Raw genomic sequence first — 20,757 nt, 5'->3', positions numbered from 1 at the left:
TGTAATAAAACAAGAACTTTACATATTCATGTTCTTCTTGTGTATAATTTGGAATTTTCTATTTATCAAAGAATCCTGAATAAAATTTCCACAAAAATATTAAGCAGCACAATTTTTTCAACATTGATAATAATAAGAAATGTTTCTTGAGCACTAAATCAGCACACTAGAGTGATTTCTGAAGGATCATGTGCCACTGAATACTGATGCTGAAAATTCAGCTTTGCCATCACAGGAATTAATCACATTTTAAAATGGTGAGCTTAAGGACTTCTTTCAAAAACATTTAAAATACATTATTTTAGATTTAGTTGACTAATCAAATAAGCAATTTAAACCAAATGAAACGAGTCATTTTTTGTTAAATTTTTTCATTCAAATGAAATTCTGATCATATATTTTGGGGGGGAATTTATTTAAAATAAAAATAACTTTATAAATCAGAAAAATCCAAATTAGAAGCATTTTCACAAGTGATCTGTTGAACCCCATTGTTTTAGCTAAGCACATAAAAGAGACTTGAGGTGCATCTTCTCAAGCAACCACAGCAAAGAGGAAGCACCACACGAGATGATTCATTCAGCCTCTTTTAAGTTGCTGCATTTACCAGCATATACCACAGTATTTTGTTTCCAGCTAGCGGACTCATCTCTTCGTATTTAATCACTAAGATAAAATAATGCTATGCTGCCAGAGGCGTGGCATTCAAATAAAGTCAGATGACGTTCATTAATCTAGCATATCATAGTGTGAACATCAACTAAACAAAACACTGTTCAAGCGAATGACACATCCCTGAAGACCCTGTTTAGTTCTGTGACTGTGACACTCTCTGAAGTTAAGTGATTCATATGGTTTAGTCATTAGCTGAGACTGATTGCTGGGGGTCTGGGTTTTTTTCTGTCTTTTTTTATTTTTTCAAACCGGGCGACTCGCATGAGTTCTCCCTTCACTCTGTAACTGTCAGCCAGGCCCAGGGAATTGTGGGCCTATTATGTATGTAAATGGCCATCATAATGCTAAAAATTTCATTTAAGTCCTTTAATGAGTCTTCAGCAGGGCAGGCTCCTGCTAAATGATAGCTCTGCGATCCTAATTAAGAGAATTTGTCTTTAAAGGCTCACTAGCTTGGGTCTTGTCCGTGATCTTGATCGCTTTTGGTTTTGGGTGGGTGAGTCAAAACGAAGCCAGAAGAAAGGGGTGTGGACTGATGATGCACTAAAGATTAGGTGTAACCTACTTTGTGACAACAGTAAGAAACCAAAGTAGAAAAGTGAGCTAATAGTCTACGTTGCCATTACATCAAAAAAGCCAGACTGCTGCTAGGTGTTGGCCTTGTAAATAAAGCTGCTCTGTCCTGGTAATATGAAAATTGCAAGTTTGATAGATTTTTTTTTTTTTTTTTTTTTTTTTTACTTCAGCTATGTTTCATATGTTAATACCACAATCCAGTCTAATATTCTCAGCTCTCACTCTTACCTGAACCATTCAGGTCTCCGTGGCGCCAGACATGGGCCCCTGCCCCATCCTGGCTTTCGTTTTCTTCATCCCCCCGGCAGGAGAGCAGGGCATGGGCTACCCGGGGTGAGGCCTCCAGACTCGGCACACCTGCTGGACTGCCTTCGCCCTCAGAACCCAGCAGCCTGTCCTCCTCATCGGACCCTGAACCCGCATCCACCACGTTTTCATAACTCAGCACTGAGGACAGAAAAGAGTTCAGGTGTTATTATGTGGGTTTACCCAAATCTCAAAAGAAGTTTGTACAGTCTTAGTGGTATGGCTATATGGCTAAAACCTTGGTCTGTTACCCCACTTCTTTACATATGCAATAGGCAAGGTTATAAAGTCAGAGCAGGACAATACCAGTGAAAAGAAAAGAAATAGGGAAAAAATTCCAGTAGCTTGTGTAATAGGCATTTGTGTAAAACGTACATAGCCTGATAAAAAGGGAAAAGCATGGTTGTCAACCTTTTCTATAATTTTATTAGAATATTTCCAAAGTCTTGATGTCAAGATAATGGAAGCCTCACGAGACCAGATTGCTTCAAACACAACAAAAGAGAGCATGATAAAGCAAACCAAAAACCCACACAACTCTGGGGTGAGAGGTGGCGAGGGTCTAATAAACTATGAAGCTTACATCATGGGAACAACAGTTTAACGTTCAGGTTCATTTGAAATTCTTTCCTTGCCTAATACAGCACACATCTCCCCAGGCTCTCCGAGCACCTTATCTCAGAGGCACGCTGCCAAAGCAGTGAGAACTAGTGGGAAGTTTCTCTAATGGTTAGATTAAAAAACCTAATTGCTGATTTCGGGACAATTTTCTCCCTCTTCTGAACACAGAGTTTTAAAAAACAACAAACTTTCCCTTCCATCAGTGCTCTATTTCCCAGTTCGTTGGCGTCAAATGGACTCAACTGGGCTGTGGAACGCTCCATTCCCTCCTCCGTACCTTAACTACCCCTAATCTCTCCCTAGGAGCCCATTCACTTAAAAAAAAAAAAATGCCAATGACGTCTTTTTTTAACAGGTTCCCATGCAAAAAAGGCTGACTGCTTCCCTTTGCCGGTTCTCGCCAGAGGACGTGAAGATTAGCCGCACGTATCTGATCATAATATGATCTTTGTCTGATCCGTGGGGCTGCATTTGCTCCCCCGGACAACTGCGCAACAGGTGCAAATTAAAAGGGGAACCATCTCGGGTACAAGGGATGGTCGAAATGCACTGACCCGGGCTGAATACCAAAGAGAGGGGTGAGGTGGTATGGCGGGGGTGAGGGGCGTGGGACAAAAAGCTTTCTAACTAAGAGGTGTGACCAGCGGGATTATTTAGGAGCGACTTCAGGCCGAGGGTGAAGACCCCCCCTCCTTGAATGAAAAGGAGAAGGCGAGCGAAAGAAAGCAAAAGAGAGACATAAAGGGAGTGGTTGAAAGTAAGACATGAGAGGCTCTTTGTGTGGTCCGAGTATACCTTGGACGTAAAGCAACTTTATCTTGCCTTCTTTCTATCCTCTGTTCCCACCTCCCACGTTTCATCCCTTTCTCTCACACAAAGCCATATATTTCTTTGTCTTTAAGTCAGTAATAAGTGCACTTCACTTTCTTGCACAGGTACCCGTATGAAAGACAGCTCTGAATTTTGGTACCGGAGCTAAAAAGCTGCGGCCAATCATTCAGAGTTTGAATGGTGGGAGTGTTCTGAAGAAAAAGAAAGAAGTGGGAGGACTGGGAAAAGAATCAAGAGGATGAATACAGAGGTCAGGGCTGAATATTAATAATAGTGAACTGCTGAGTGGTTTGACTTTAAGCCCACACAAAACACTAAACTCTTTACATCATATTTTCCTGTTCTTGCTTGTGTTTTTTCGACAGCATATGCTAGCAATCCACATTCCTAATGACATAGCTTGAATACTTGAGTGGATGCTTGAGATTTTTTTTTTTTTTTTACAGAAACTCAGTATGGTTTGTTCTGAAAGTATGTTCTAATTTTAATATAATTGCATAGATTCTCTCATGACACAAATAGCAATACGTAAAACGCTGAGGTTTGAAAACCATTTTGGAAAAAGGAACAGGCATGTTTTGAATTCTGACAAGCAGATACTTTGCCTGTGTGCATGTGTGTGTGTGTGTGTGTGTGTGTGTGTGTGTGTGTGTGTGTGTGTGTGTGTGTGTGTGTGTGTGTGTGTGTGTGTGTGTGTGTGTGTGTGTGTGTGTGTGTGTGTGTGTGTGTGTGTGTGTGTGTGTGTGTGTGTATGCGTGCGTGTATGTGTGTCAGTGATAGAAAAGCAAGTGATGGGCACTCAAAGCAATCCATCAAACAATTTGCCTCTAAGGTCACATGAGTCTGACAGATGTGACCGAGATATTGTATGCAGCTGTGCACTTGTGTGTGTGGTAGTAAAAAGTAATAAAAAAGGGTAAAAAGAAAAAGGAAACTAAAGACATCACTAAATGTTGTCATCATTGTAATAAGATTTCTGTTTTTATCTATCTAACTAGTCACAATAATGTGTCATTTCATTGTTCTGTCCTCATAAAATGTGATCCTTATCTGTAATTGAAAAAGTGGAATGAACTCCTGCAGGTTGTAACTTTGATTTAAGTTAAAATTTTGAATGAATATTATTTTGGATATCTTAGTAAAACTAAATTAAGAATAGAAGTATGATTAAAACATACCGAAACTTTGTAACTTTATTTTGGATCTACCAATCAAATGTGCTTTCCCTTGTGTAGACCAGCCCCCATTGTAATTCTATTGGCTGCCATTTTAGTGTGTCATTCCGGCAGCTGTCCTGCTGTATAATTCCTGCAGTGAACGGTCCATTGTGCTCACCCTAGAGACAAAGAGGCCACCTCTCTTCACTCTCTCTCTCTCTCTCTCTCTCTCTCTCTCTCTCTCTCTCTCTCTCTCTCTCTCTCGCCCTGACTTCTCCTTTCTCCCCTCCCTCCCTTTTCTCTCTCTCTCTCTCTCTCTCTCTCTCTCTCTCTCTCTCTCTCTCTCTCAGTGTGCGATTTCATATTCTCGAACAACCCCACCTATCATTCTGCTAGCTGTCCTTTGAGAATAAGGCATAATGCATTTCAAGATGGTTGTAAATGTCATCCTTAAAAAGAAGAATCTTTTAAATGCTGACAATGGAATTAGCAAACAAACATCTAATATAATTACAGAAACAATACCTTGTGTCTGTCCAGTTTGGATAAACTAAGTGTCTCTCCGCTAACTGGGAGAGGTTCACACATTCCATAGCCTGGAGTTGTGCGCGCACACACGTACACATGTTCTTCTCAGCAGTTTAGCTGTTTAGACAGGTATGTGTGTGCTCTGTCACAATCTCTTACAATCCTCTCATCTCATATGCGGAGTGTGTTCCCAGCGCTTGGGGGAAAACTGCGGACACACCTGCAAAGCCAAAGCCATGTCCATTGGAGCCATTTCACTGGTACATGGCTATGGATGATTCAAGCGTTCGATTATTTAAAACAGGAAAGGCTTCGGTTGGAGCGTACGCTCAACAATCACATCCATCTGTACTGAACGACACCTCCGCTGGCTCACACACCTTTTCACCATTCCCTGTTCACAGGTAATCCGTCTGCTATCCATCTTTTCCCCTTCCTTTCATCTCCTTTCCGTCTGTTCCTGGCGGCCGAAACAGAAAGGTGAGTACGTATTCCACATCCATATTGAGAATCAGACAGCCTGCCGCAGGTCTTTCCCAGGTGCCTCTCTGCCACGGTAATGAAACCCGGCGGAACAGACGGTGGAAAATAACTGCTCTGTTCTCTCTCTCTCTCTCTCTCTCTCTCTCCTGTGCGGTGCGCATCACCTGAGTGAGCAGTGGGGGAGGTAGCGACTAGGTAAGACTTCAAACAGTTGAAAGGAGGTCGCTGCCTAGTGGCTATAGCCTGGAAATGATCCATGTAAATCAAATCAGCCATCTTCCATTCATGCACAAAAAAGGACAAGGGAGGGCAAACTTTTATCAGTTTCGTGCTTCAATAAACAGCACGGAGGTAAAGAACACACTGAGGCATCAGTCTAATCTAAAACGAATGGGAAATAACTGTAATATAAGATTTCACCTGTTGGACATAATAATAAGTTGTATTATGTATCCAATTGTAGGTCTAAAGAATACAATAGCTTTAAGTAGTCTATGAAGAACATAAAATCGTCCGACAAGTGCTTGTGTCCTACTGCCTTTTGGAAACACATACCTTTAATAATAATAAAAAAATCTAATCTGTGCAGTATTTAAAAGGTATATTAGCATTAAAATAAAATAAAATCTATGCAAGATTTAAGAAGTACATTAGCTTTAAAAAAATTAAATAATGTACAGGATTTAAGCATAAAATAATGCAGTTTTTGGTATATTATCTGAGAAAGGAAAGAAAGAGTATTTTCATATATATGCTAAACATTAAACTTGTCAATCTCAACAAGAGTATGCTAGCATATAAATAGCCAACACACATGGACTTAAAGTTACAAAACTTTAATTAAGATGATGATGGAGTCTTTAAAACCAGTTCCTGTCAAAACTACACACTTTTCAACAATGAATCTGTGACTCCCACGCAAGGCTGCTTATATCAGCGTCAAGGCCTTGAACCTGACAGATAGCGTCTGGATTGAGTCTATTTTTTCTTGTAGGGTTAGCATGTAGATAACTGCTGGTGAAAGGGCTCTTGTTTACGGCGCATGTGATGGGGGAGAAGGCTCTCCATGTTTGTTTTAAGGCCGGGCAGCCGAAGAGGTCACACTGGTGCTGGGGGAACAAAGGGCCCAGGAAGAGAGGGGCCGCTTTTGTGCTGCGGTGATCCTCAGTGAAAACTCAGCTATGCGTGAACCATTACTGCAAACCTGGAGAGGGTGTGTGTGTGTGTGTGTGTGTGTGTGTGTACTGTGGTGGTCTTTGTTTTCCTTGTATTTAAGTATTTCAGTACTTGCCAATATTTTTGAGTGTGAAAAAAGGAGAGCGAGAGAGACGGCTTGTGCGCGCGCACTTATCTAGTGTGCACCCATCTGTAAATGGGTGGCGGTGCTCCACAGACCCTGCCGTGAAGCGGCAACAGTAGCCTGGCCCTAATTGAATTAAACTCCCATTTGTCTACTATAGGACCCAACGCAACAGGCAAGAAGGAGAGAAGGGGAAGAGAGGAAGCGAGAGAAAGAGAGAGAGAGAGAGCTCTCTGAGGCTTGCTCATGCCGCCAGACGGCCCACCTTTCCCCCTTCCTCCCCCACGCAGACCCACCATCTGTGCCCACCCCATGCACATGTTACCCCTCTCTCTCTCGACAACTGTTCTGGGCCTCTACCAGCCTCAGAGTGCCTGTGTGTGTATGTGTGTGTGTAAGTTCGTAGGGCTGGAGACACACAATAGCTCACTGGGCTACCCTGAGGAGGAGAAAAGACAGGAGGAGAGGAGAACACAATATGCTGCACAGAGGAAGATAAAGAAGTCAACCTCTATCTCAGGCAAACTATCAGTCAGGTTGCACTCTGGGAGAAAAGAACAACCACAAAAAGCCCAAACCGCCTCAGGGCGAGAGGGCTGAAAAGAGACGACGCAAATTACACACGCTAACAAAACCTGCAATTTTAGGTTTTCTTTCCTTTGAGCACAACGTCTTTGTACCGTGATACTCTACCATAAAATCGGCAGGTGAGGGTTTAGAAGCACGGGCAGATGAATTTGTTGGCTGAGTTCGGAGTCTATCAATTTTTTTGGAAGTTAATATGGGTCAATTAATATGCAAATCTCCCGGCAGATGCTCGGTGGCTCTCAGCATGCGATTGGCCCGTCGGTCACTAGCTGTTCAAACAGTTTCACGAGCAAAACAACACCAGGTTCCCTCTCAGAGAGAAACCAACGAGACACTTTACATAATTTTTTGTTACATAAGCAATGTTTTTGTCCTTTATAGAGAGGTAGAATTAATTCTGTTTCTCTAGAAAGAATGGAAAGCACTCAAACAACAACTACCATACTGAAATTTAAAAAGGTAGTTCACTCACAAATGAAAATTATTTGATGATTTACTCATCCTCATGACGTTCCAAACCTGCATGACTCTTCTGTGGCACACAAAAGAAGATATTTTGAAGAATGTTGGTATCCAAACAGCAGTTTTAGTACCAATGGGGAAAAATTTCTCCAAATATCTTTTATGTTCCACAGAAGAAATAAAGACAGTTTTGGACAGGCATGAGGGTGCATAAATGATGACATAGTTTTCAGTTTTGGGAGAACTATCACTTCAAAGCACATACTCACGGTGTAAATATAATGATATCTCCCTATAGTCCATCAATATAAGTCCTATTCTACTGCCTGAAACAGCTTCCAACTTCACTTCAGAAAAATTGATTCCAGTCTTTTGGTTACTTTTATTTAAGGCTGATTTAACGGAACACAATGATCTTTCCCTAATACCTGTTTGCTATCAGACAAAAGGCAAAACTAAAAGGAAACAGCTTGGGTTCTGCTAAGACTCCTCAGTGGCATTGCCAGAGGTGCTTGTTGGGTTTCTGAAAGCTTACAGGTCCAGATGGAGCAAAAAAATAAGACCTCAAAGGGGGGCTTTAAATGAAGGCTCCAGACCAGCAGACAGGTTGCTAATGAAATATTCATGTAAGGAGTGGCTCTATCTATCTATCCATCCGTCCATCCTGCCCACAACCTTCCCACACTTCCTTCTTCTGCCCTCCACCATTTTATGGCGTGCTTCATTTGAGAAGAAAAAAATAAAAGAAGAAAACAAGCACTCTTTCACTGGCACCACAAAGACGAACTCTACCTTATCATAAGAAACCCTCAGAGAATTTAGCGAAGCATGGTTTGATTTCAAGCCTTCTTCTCAAAACTCCTTTTTGGACATTCTTCAGTGTGTCTTGGCAAGTGTTCACAGCATATGACCGCTAATTGTAGTTTCACAAATGCTGCCTGCATGGGAAACCGTTCGTTTATAACAATTCCCTAAAAATCCATCTCACATTCTCTGAGTTTGTAAGTGCTTCAGTTATGGATAGAGAGTTGTACGTTTGATTCAGAGAGAATGATTCAAGTCTAGAGGTGCGTTCACATTTACATTGTTCAGAAAATGTTCAACGCAATCAGGAATTGTGTGTGAAGGTGAAAGATTTCCCCATGCAGATTTCCCGACGGGTTCAAGTTGGTTGCGTTGATCGACCGAACGCTGCTTGTTTGAAAATAACTTCTGTGCTTCATACTCTACGCTATTGACAATATTTTTTGCGCCTCAAAATGTAGCTGAAATTTCTTTCATGTGAATGCACCTTAACAGCTGAGCTGAGACCATTTCACCCACCTCTAGCTCAGCTGAATGCAATTTCCCTCCCTATAGCCTCTCCATATACATTGGGCACGAGGGCAAAGATGGCTTTGTCAAACACACATGCACGCTGGATGGAAGCGGTGCTCTCCTGTGTTCGGCAGGCCCAGGATCAGCTGGGGTGGTATTAAACATGCACAAGGTTGCCTGTGAACAACTGTCAGCGCATCTGCTGCGTTGTTCTTTAGCCTCTCTCTCTCCCATCACTCCCACAGCCCCATCAATAACACTCTACTGCAAACAGCTCCTGGCTACCGCCGCGAGCGTGTGTGTACATGCGCCTTGTGTGCTGTGTGTGCCAAAACACGAGTGAATAACACAGATTATGCCCGCATCCTGTTATGTGTACGTGTATATGTCCATTTACAGCAGCCTAACCTGTTCATGTGTGTGTGTGTGTGTGCAAGAATCTGCTCTCGATATCATAATGAAATAAAGAGCCTGCTTTAAGCACATGCAAATTCAAAAGCGCGTAATCAGGGCAAAATTAATTTTGCTGTTGCTGATTAGAGACATTAATTAATCTGTGTGAGGTGCGGGCCTAATCTGAAGTTGAATTACACCTCCTGTAAGATTAATTAGGACACGATAATAACATACGGCGCTGCCAGTGCAGATTACAGTAAGCCTTATTCCTTTGACTTGAAAAAGAGCCGGGCGAAACCTGAATCGCCATGCGACTCGCCGCTTAAGTACTTTGTTGACGATTGCGGGTGCCGTATTCTCAACTAGTTAACAGTTAGTAGGGATTTCGAAGGTATTCAATTTAAAAAGGTTTTTGAATTTGGGTTGTGGCTGATACGTAATATCTCAGAGCTTATTTCATGTTCTAAGATACTTTTGAAATGGATTCAAATGGGCCGTTTGACCCTGCAGAAATGCTACACTGGGAACATCATTTGTGGCAAGTGCGTGCCTGTGTTCGGCTGCCAACATGTTTATCGGTGTGTGTGACCTGAGGTGTTCGGAGAGCTCATGTGCATGGATCTGTGGTGTGGACTGTGGAGACCACAGCAAAACCTAACCAGTTGCCAGCTGGCAGTGTAGGTGGGAGCCTTTTAAAGAGGTCAGTGTGTGTGAGTGTGTGTGTGTGAGTGAATGGGGACAGTCCACATCCAATGAGAAATAGAGCCCCCTTGGTCCAGGACCTTCAATCAGAGCGGCTCTTTCTGATGTTAATGAGGGAGTAAAACACATCTGTTCAGCACCCCCTCCCGTACACACATCCTAACACATACACACTTGTGTGAGGAGTTTGGTCACCTGAATAGTTTCCCCAGCAGGTAGCACACAAGGGAGCGATTCGGCCCTAAATGTGGTCATTCTCTAACCCCCCCACCCCCTTTTCCAGGCCCTTTCCCCATAACTACCATCAAAGGTCAGATGACCCATGGGATGCACCAGGGACCCATATTTGGCCCTTCTGTATTGTCAGAATTGTTATAGAGGCAAGAATGAACAGAATGAATGAACTACAATATCCACAATGCTGACAATAGTGCTGATCAGTGGCTCGTATTAGCTTGAGAATTTATACGATTGCACCAAATTAGAAATATTAAAATATAAAAAGTAAATATAAAAACTATTTTGATATTGACATACTTACAGACATACATAGGCTATATACATAGCTATATACATATACATAGATATAAATATCTAATTAATATAAAAAAGTATTTATATATAAATGAAATGTATTAAAAAAATCTAAACATCCTAAATCTATTTAGAATCTAAATATAATCTGTTTGTGTGTGTAAATATGATATACTTAAATTGAGATTTTTTTATAGAAATAAATTCATAATTAAAAGGATTAAAAAAATAATATTAAATTATTTTAGATTTAAAAAAAAAAAAAACTTAAATCTGTTTAAAATCATTTATAAAACACCAACATTATTTTGCAAACTGGGAAACACGCAAAGGATGAAGATCTTTTTTTAGGGAGGAGGTGCTGGATTAGGAGCACATCAAAGAGTGTGAAAGTGAGCTACTTTGATGCTGTTTACAGTAACACACCTGGGGTAACGCAAGGTGCTAATTAGCTCAAGTGGATAATTAGAATGCCGATTACAGGAATCAAAAGGTACTGCAGAGCTTAAAGCTACATCCTCCCTCTGTAACCACTCCTTTGGGTAAGCTCTCTCTCTCTCACACACGCACACACACACACACACAGAAGAGCATACATACAAATAGTCCAGGGGGAAGCCATAAACATCTCTTTGGCTCAGGCGATTATAAGACAGGCTTAGAGTGGAGAACCAGTAAATATTGAGGGGGCCATTGTTCCCTTCACTTCCTCTGTTCAGCGATGAGGATTCGTCTTTCCCCTTGATGACACCTCCAGGGAGCACACGCGGATCATATTATCGTCTAAAACGGAAGTCGTATTCATTCCGTCGACTGTGTTAAGGCTCTCAGAAGCCACATCATTCGTAATGCTGAGGACCGCAGGGCTTTCACAAAACAGGAAAGACCCATGTTAACTCCTGAGCAGCCAGGGTTTGCCGCTTTGTTAGGGAATCATCTATGATTTAACGCAGGGAGTGGCAAAGCGTTGAGCTAATAAAGCTAGCCGAAGCCATTTACAAACAGGCTGAATTATTGGCGTTAGAGTTACTGTACCCTGGACAGTCACTTCAAGAGCGTATGCAGCTCAATGCAGCTTGATTTGTGACTAAATCCCTCATGATAATGGCCATCAGGAGGAACCACCAAAAACAAACGAGTGTGCTGTAAAATATTAATCAAATGATTGCAATTATATTCACTGCAATAGTCTAGAAAAGTTAGGTTCTCATTCGACCAGATGGTCACTCGTTTTAAGTTATATAGCTATCACCATAAAACTCTTTGTTTGTTAAAAAATGGCATCAGGTAGTTTGTGTTGAAACCTACAGACTAAAAGGGACCGTATAAATGCCCTATAAGACTGAGTTTCTTATTTCACACCCCTATGTTTATTGTTCTTTTTCATTCGCCACAACTCTACTGTATAATTATCCCTATTATGTTCATAAACTTTCAACGCTGGCTCTGCTATTGTTGATTTTAGCTGTTGGGTAACACAACGTGCCTTTAAAAATGCAATACGGCTCAAACCTTTCAGTTAAAAATGGCTAAATAAATACATCAATAAATAACGCGATCTTTGCATGGTCACCTCAAAAGAAAGCTGATTTCTGACCTTCTCCCAGAGTTCCATGGAAACCAGAGCTAGACAGTGGCCAAAAATACATGTTTTCTTAAAATACAAAAGCCTGTGAAACTGTCTGTTTTGGGGAGTTTTGACTTCAACAGGTGCCAAGAAAAACCTCCACGGTCTCAAAACCTGTTATTTAAACAAGGGTGAAGGACCGTAGGTCACATTCTCCCATATACGGCTTCTCGTTTTCTGAGCTCTTATAAGACAGTTAACTGTTTGAGCTCCATTGAAACAATATTTCAAGGCATTATGAATGCAAAATAAAGAATTTAATCACTTCCCTTTTTTTTCTAAACATCTCCCAAGTATGAGCTGATAAATAGAACATTTGCATGTTAAACCAAAACTTTTTTTGGTACACCGAATGTCACAGTGACTTAGTGACAAAAACACACACACACACACACACACACACACACACAAAAAAAACGATTGCTGCTTTGTTTGTCACGTATTTGCTAACACGAGCTCATTTCTGCCCTTGTGCTGCTCTTATCAGTCATGAGAGGAATAAGGTGTGACCTGGTAAGGGTGGCAAGTTCCACTTTCAGAGGTGTGATCACTGGGGCCCAGCAATTCAGCCAGAGGCGCTTATAGAAGGAACTTAATCAGCCTTTAGCACCTTGAGATGGGCGCTGAGCAGACGTTAACCGAAATGGCAGCTGCACCTCTTTTACACACAGACTACAGTTTTTGTAGTCTAGAGATTCTTTCCAGCTATAGGTTGAGTAAATGTCGTTGGCAAATGAACTGTCATTCAAAAATATTTAAATAAACAAATTAATTTCTCGTGTTTGTTTATATACATTTATGTCATGTGTATGTCCCACATAATTACCTCTCGCGATACAGTCAACTCAGCCCTGAAACAATCTTAGCAGCGTTATTCGGGTTTCTTGGCGTAAACAACCTGGTGAGATTGTGAGTCACTGTAAGCTTCATTTGAACTCAGATAGAGTATCACAAAGCATGTGATATACAGGCCGCTGATGTGCGCGCTACCGTGCCTTCACACACACAGCTACACACATATTTTCCTTGGGTCCTCTGCCTGTTTACCAAATATTTTGTGTTACCATGGATCGCACAGAGAAAGAAGCGAACATCTGACTGAGAGGCTGTGTCACTTGATTGAGCTCAACTTCCTTTCAAATGAAGAAGAGAATCTATAGTCGATGGGCAAAGTTGCTACATCAGAATGTCATACCCCTGGGATTTACTTTCATATTGTTTTCTGCACTAAAATGTACTAAAAACTAAACTTACACGATATTAGTTAAAACAAGATGTAATATGAACTGCTTACAAACTACATGTCTTATTGCTACTACATGTACACTACAGTTTTGTTTTATTACATTTTTTTAAGACATGAATACTTATATTCAGCAAAGACACATGAAATGTATCCAAAGTGACAGTGAAGACTTACATGGTTTTGTGCTTTCTATTCCTCAAATAATCCTAAAAAAAATGTAGCACGGTTTCAGCAAAAATATTAAGAAGAACAACTGTTTTCAACATCGATAATAATAAGAATGTTGCGTATCAGCATATTATCGTAGCTTATTAGCATCATCAGCACATTAGAATGATTGCTGAAGGATCATGTGACACTGAAGACTGAAGTAATGATGCTGAAAATTCAGCTTTTTGCCATCAAAGGAAGAAATTACATTTTAAAATATATTAAAATAGAAAATATTATTTTAAAATTGTATAATTTTCATACATATTTAACAATATTACTGTTTACTGCATTTTTTATCAAATAGGCCTAAATGCAGCTTTGGTGAGCACAAGAGACTTCTTTCAAAAACAAAAACAAAATCTTAAAAAATCTTACTGACCGCAAATTTTTGAACTGTAGTGTATATGATAACATGTATATTATAATATTAATATTATAGTAAGACTATGAAAATTCTGTCAACATTTACACGTTTGACAAATGATGTCCAGGCTGATCTTTTCCATACAAAGGAAGTAAATGGGTACTGGCCCTGAGAAGCTCTAAACATGACAAAATACATCCTAAAAGCATCATGAATGTAGTCTATACAAATCATGCGCTTTCAAGTCTTTGAAAATGTGAAACAGACCAAAATTCACAGTATAAGCTAAAAAATATAAGTAAAAAATCATCCCCTCGGGCAGAGCACACCAATTTCATCTAGGTTGTGGTCAAAGAAATAAATCAATACATTTGGTGAAATTAGCCATCAATGATGCTGAACATCCTGTTTAAATAAAAGGGGAAGATTTTCAGTGAATTACTAAAATTTCATTCACAACTGTAAAATGGTATACAGTTTGTTCAAAAAAATTTTGGAACTTGACAACATTTCTGGAGCTTGTCAGTCCCTATTCACTTTTATTGTATGTAAAAACAAACAAAAAACTGCTTGGACATTCTGCTAAATATTTCCTCTCCTGTTCCATAGAAGACAAAAAGACATACAGGTTTGAAATAGCAAACAATGACAGAATATTCTTTCTTTTTTTTTGTTGAACTATCCTTTAGTACTAGTACAAATATATTGTGGTAAGGTTGATTAAGGTGAACAAAACACAGTCATGCAGAAGAAAAAAAAAAAAGAAACTTCACCTCATCATACCGGTAATGTTGCTGCAACAGTGTGTCGTTTGACAAAAGAGAGGAAAAAAGAAAGCTCTGTAGCTGTTTGTCTCTGATAAGGCCCTAACAAATGAAGATATGAACTGCTCTGTTTGTGTATGCGAGTCCGTGTGTGTTTAAGAAAGGTGTTCTCCCTTTTTCTCCTAACTGTAACTAATTATTCTTTTACACATTTTATATCACATTCATTTGCAAGAAAATCCGCTTTGGGGAATCACCTCGCGCCTTTCTGAAAAACTAGACGTTCTTCAAATCTGAAAAGTTGCCTCAGAGAAGATGAGCTCCAGTCTGACGGCATACAGTATGCCCATGTAAATGCTAGAAATGATGAAGCCATTCCGGTTTCAGCAGCCCGCTAGCCTCTCAAGGGGACGCAAGGCCTACTTCCAAAAAGCCTGAATTATTTATTGACCTAGGTGGGAGTGCTCTCTGGAAATGTTCAAACCCTTTTTGACAAAAGAAAGCAACATGTTTAATTCCTAATGTTTCAGATCAAATCAAAAATGCATCTTCACTTTCTCAGTACATCATTTAATAATGACTTTACAGGCAAACAGTGTGCAATATTATTTCACTCTGTTGCTATATTAGTGTTCCTGATTTACAATTTTAGCCCCAAAAAAAACAAAAAATTGTTGCCCTCAAAACACACATTCACGTTCGCACACACAAACAAAGCACTACGACTTGATCTTTGCCAGGTGGCAAATAGTACCTCAAGGCTCCCTGGCCCACACATCTTAATGTGCAGTATGTCAGATGTGCCGGGTTGACCTTTCACCTCTGAGAGGCTGACTGCAGGGAACCCTTTGTTTCACATCTAACACATTTCAGACCTTACTATGTATTGTAATCTCAGCAACTGGCTTGCATTGGTCCAGGGCATAGAATTCGTTCTGGGTTTTTTTTTTTTTTTTTCATTCCCTTGTGAAATATTAACTGGTTTGTATGTGATGTAATTTATGCGTGCTGGCACAGAAGCATGCCCTGCTAGTGGAGTTCATTTTTGGTTCTACATTTCTGAGCGCAGACTTCACATCTCAGCATGTTTAAAAAGTTAGGAAATATAAATGGATAGACGTTTCTATGATAATATTGTTTGTATGTTCTTTCCACTTTTTCCAATTTTTGACTAGTGTAACCGGAGGGGAGTTTGACATGGAGCTTTGTGTGTGTGTGTGTGTGTGTGTGCGATAGTGCCGTGATGTAAATAAGAAAAACAAATTGTTGCAAAACCTTTCATTCTTGTTTGCCGTGGATATTCTAGTACGAGTGTTGTTCAAGTAGATCAAGGGAGAAGTATAATATCTGAGATTAAATGTGTGGGGCATCTGGGGTTCGCTCAGCGAACAGGATTTATGCAATTATTCTATGATGAATAACACTACAGATTTCACCAGAGCCTTATGAATATTCTTGAAAGTCACTGTGTAAAATTCCATTCCAGTACATCACACACTTGCACGCACACACACACAAAGACACAAGACCGTTTGTAGGCTTCCATCTTGCAAACGTTCAAGCATGTATGCGTGCATGCACAAAAAATTATGTCAAAAAATGTGTTGCCCTTAAACAGAGCAATTTTTAGCCACTCTCAGTGTGTCCTTCCACCTATTTGTTAATTTCCTGTGAAAAAATAGCAGTAGTGAAACTATATAACTCAGCAGAACTCTGTCGATTGGCCACTGCTGCTCAACGACCCAGATGAACGTCCACCAATGACACGCAGGCCTCCACCATATAAATCTGACCTCTAGCCATGTTTGACTACCACTGCACGCTGAGATACACATTTGCGTTTTAAATGGGTCAGTTGCTTAAAGGACATTTACAGTACATTGCCACTGTACAAGCCAGCTGATGGTGGTGATAAACCACCACTAAAGATTCCACTGCACCACCAAAACATGCCAAATGTGCCAGATGTCAAATATGTACTGTATGATTTTATACAGTGCTACAGATATGTCATTTCCTAAAAAAATGACACTTCGAACATAAACTGCCACACTTTCATTGGGTTTTGAGGAGCAACCACATCATTAATCAAATAAAACAAAATCAATATTAATACATAAATAATTAAATAAATAAATAAATAAAATAGAGATGGAAAGATAGAGAGACAGATTTTTTTAACTGTCAGTCAAAAACACTAAAAGTAAATGTCTCACAGAAACAGCTTCATTAGAGCCTTCTCATGTTTGCTGAAGATAAACTACACATGGAAATGAACGACAAAAGAAGATAAAAAAGTTTGTTTAGACCAGTGAAATGCAAATTCTGATAATGGTCTCCTCACACCTGTCCTTGAGCTTAGAGTTACAGATATCATTTATGGGAAACAGAACTAAATACACTATTTTCACACTTATTTAACACTTGTTTTTTTTTCTCTTTGCAAATATCTTCCTGTCGTCTTCAGCAACCTGAACCCAACTCATACATGTCTGACTACTGTGTACTAAAAAGATAATGTTGAAAGTCCTATGGGGGAATTAATTCAAGGGTTGAATTAATGGCAAATAAACGGGTCCTCAATGGAACTGCATTATACGTCGTCTAGCTCTACACAGATGATTCGTCATGTTGATAAGTGGACAAAGGCCTAGATTACCCTAACAAACCCTGCTTTGTGATTCTGTCCTCCGGTTAAAGAGGGCACAGGGAGTAACGAAGCAAAAGGTACCACCGTCTGTCAATTTGAATCAATTTACACATCAGGGAACGGCAAGCCGTGTGTCCCCCAGTGCTACCTTCACAGTGACAGATGTACGTCTACTACATGTGACCTGAGAAAACGACCCCTAAAAGCCACCTGCCCCCTGGGCACAGTGCGGGTAATTTGTCCCACTGTTCCTATTCGACACTGTCGATGGCGATGGTTGTCTGAGGTAAGAGGAACTGACAACCATGGACTCCCCAGGGCAAAACTTTCCACCCAAGTGAATCGGTAGGATGAAGGTTAAAAAAAATTCTAATAAATGACTTTTGAGTAGTCATTTGGTCTTCATTACTCCCCCCTCAAAAGAAACACACACACAAAAAAAAACAGTTCTCCTGTTCCACACCAACATGCATTTAACGGGACTATTAAAGTCTGTTGCTTCATTGGCAAGTCATATTTTGCAAGCAGCATGATAGCTGTAATCTACTCACCTTTTCTCTTGTGTGAGTTGAAAAACATATATACTGTTCATCAAAATGGCAAAATGTTTTAACACTTAACCAGTTTAATATTGAAATTCATTTTGGTCAATGAATACAGAATCTGACCTGGCAACTGAACAACATTAGCATTAGCTCCAACCGTACCCACTGCGTATGTGCAATCCCTAAAGTCCAATCCAGCCTTAAAAAGCTAATTGAGCAAGACTTACTAGCTAATATATCCCATGATAACAAGGACATCAATTAAAAGAGAAGAGTTGGCTGCACAGTAAAATGTATATCAAAATTTACAGTGGGTCATAATGCTAATGAAAACACTGAAGAGTTGGTAAAATACTCTTTTGAGATGGCCCACACAACTGTTTCCCTCAGTCATACTGTACAATAATGATCAATCTCAGTGGAAATAACTTTCACTCCCACTTAACAACAACCCAAATTTCCTCCATGTGGGCCCGTGGCCAACACTGACGATTCGTTCTCAGGCTAGCATGTAGCAGCTGGACTAAGCTAGTGAAAAAATACGTATGCCTCCATCATGGGTGCGGAATGTGACAGCTCATGCTCATAGCATTTTCCCCCCATCCTCCTCCTTTTGATTCAACAAATCGCCATAAACTTTTCCTGTCATCGAAGTGCATTGTGGAGTGCAGTGGGTCCCAGCGGGGGAAGAGCCATTCTTGCTAGCTTTTCACACTCGTATTTTATTTCCTTATTGTGTTTGGACTCCAGCCTACAACATCCAGGTGGAGATGATTTCAAGGGCGAGCGCCAAAAATGTGCTCTAGCAGCCAGGGATGGACAGGGATAACTAAGCAAGCTCACCTCTTGGCGCTGAGCTGCCATTTTGTGTCCAGCTTTGTATAAACATGTCTTTCTTTGGAACATGTGGAACACAACAAAGAGGTTCAGTACAACAAGTACGCACTCAACCAACAAACGCGCTGTGCTAAATGTAAAATTTAAGTGGATGTGCAAGGAAGCAACTCTGATTGTATGAAGCAGAAGTCACTGAATCAGCCCTTTTTTTAATCAATAATTAGCCTGCCACAGTTGTTTTCTTTGCCACTTCCTGTTTTATCATATGACTGCGCTAAAATACAGAAGCTGATTTTAAAGTGAAAACCTAAAAGACTAATTCGAGGAGAAAAACCCAAGATGTTATGGGAATCTGTTTTATTTTTAAATATTAAAATAATGTGTGTTTGTCATGAATTATTCATGAAAACTATATGATGCCAAATAAGAACACGCTGTTAAATGCCAATTCACAGAAATTATATTAAAATATCAAGCAATTTCTAAATAATTCTCTGAAAAACACAAATAGTATACAGAAGTGCCTATATTACAAAGCGACGTGCCTCCCTGTGATTATTTACACGCGTTGAGCAGTAATCCAATTCACCGCAAGCACAAAATGACGCATGGTTCTTTAGAATTTGCTATCTACCTGGTTATTAGAAAAAGCTACATTTGCTTGATGAAAGCACAGCCAAAAGAAGGCCATCCCCAGGAAAGGAGGGCTGGTCTGGGCTTCCTTTAACACAGCAGGGTCTGGTAATAAACGCTCGGCCTTTTGTTCCCCGCACAGTTGGCAGGAGGTTAGCCAACAATACAGCAGCCATAATGCCCTCTCCCAAGGGATGCTAGAGGCTAACACTGATTCTGTTACATTGAGTCGCAGCAGAAAGAAAGGCTAGGTCATGAACTACTTTTTGAATCACCTCAGCACCAAGCCATTGTTTTGTTCTCACACTAAAAACACCCTTTGAATCCGAAGTTCTTTCTGTCATTTAGCTGGTCACATAATTGTGAACATGTACTACAGCGCAAGGTGTCTTTGATGCGTATTGTTTTCCAGGCGTACTATTTTTAGGTGTATGTGACTGACAGCTATCTTTGGACCGCTACAGTGGGAGACTGCAAGATCAAAAAGGCTACAGCTGTCTGAACCCCAGCTTGTCTCGCAACCTTAAAGATCACCCGCCGACAAGACCTAAATTGCTGATACAATCTACCCATAGATGGTGGTTCCCTGCTGTAGAAGAGGCCTGTAGGGCTGTAATCCCAGCAGACCCTCAAATGCCCTGAAAATTAGGCAAGAACTTTAGTCTAGACTCGCAAACCCTGGTGGTGTCAGGTTGCCAGGCCACCTGAGTTAGCATGTGGCCCTTTTTCTCCGCACCAGCATGTAATGTGTGCACCTCTGCGGGGAGGTAGGAGAGGAAGGGGTCTCCGGCAAGCGTGCTCAGGTGTTTTAACAGCTGTCGACCCCTTTAAGCTGTGAGGGTGGTTAAAAGCACTAGGAAGTGACCGCTTGATCAGCTCCAGATGTCGGAATAAGGAGTGGGGGGATGACACCTACAGAAGGTAGGACTGAAATGTCAACCCGCCACGTCTCATTCCTGAGTCATGCTGGCATCGTACTGCCTTTAGCCTGGCAGATCACTCCCGGAGATACTTATTACTGAGGGAGTGCCGCGGTACAGTGTAAATCAGAAAATAGGGGGCGGAGCTTGAAGATCGAAGTGCATTTACGAATAAACCCTTCCATTACTGGCAGATTATGCCTCAAGTCTCCCCCCACAGACACCTTTAAGTCATGCAGCTTACTAGCTGCCTTACCGGTGAAGTCGGCAGTGGGATAAACATTTTGAAAATGGAAACCCGAGCACAACTATCCAAAGCCACAGACTGGGACCTGCGCCACCGTCTCTCTGCTCTTTAAATCCCAAAGCAGTGAGACACTAGCATACCCACTCAAGGTGCACTCTAAAGCAAGTGTGTGGAGGACCCTTCTCTCTCTCTTTCTTTCTCTCCTCCTGTCGTTCTTTCCCAATCAGTCCTTGGT

General features: G+C 40.7%; 1 protein-coding gene across 4 annotated transcripts in view; it reads right to left on the bottom strand.

The window, feature by feature from the left end:
- The window catches only part of zeb2a (zinc finger E-box binding homeobox 2a), a 49,319-nt gene that overhangs the window by 11,812 nt on the left and 16,750 nt on the right, over positions 1-20,757 (bottom strand). For all 4 annotated transcript variants that reach the window (XM_079820821.1, XM_079820819.1, XM_079820822.1 and 1 more), the window contains one exon: positions 1,480-1,698. In XM_079820821.1, the coding sequence (XP_079676947.1) occupies positions 1,480-1,698 (219 nt within the window). The remainder of the gene's footprint in view (positions 1-1,479; positions 1,699-20,757) is intronic.

The sequence above is a fragment of the Gobio gobio genome (genome assembly GCF_949357685.1).
Source record: "Gobio gobio genome assembly, chromosome: 7".
Classification (NCBI taxonomy): domain Eukaryota; kingdom Metazoa; phylum Chordata; class Actinopteri; order Cypriniformes; family Gobionidae; genus Gobio; species Gobio gobio.
The sequence above is the reverse complement of the archived record's forward strand: the minus strand, read 5'-3'. Positions and strand labels throughout refer to the sequence as shown.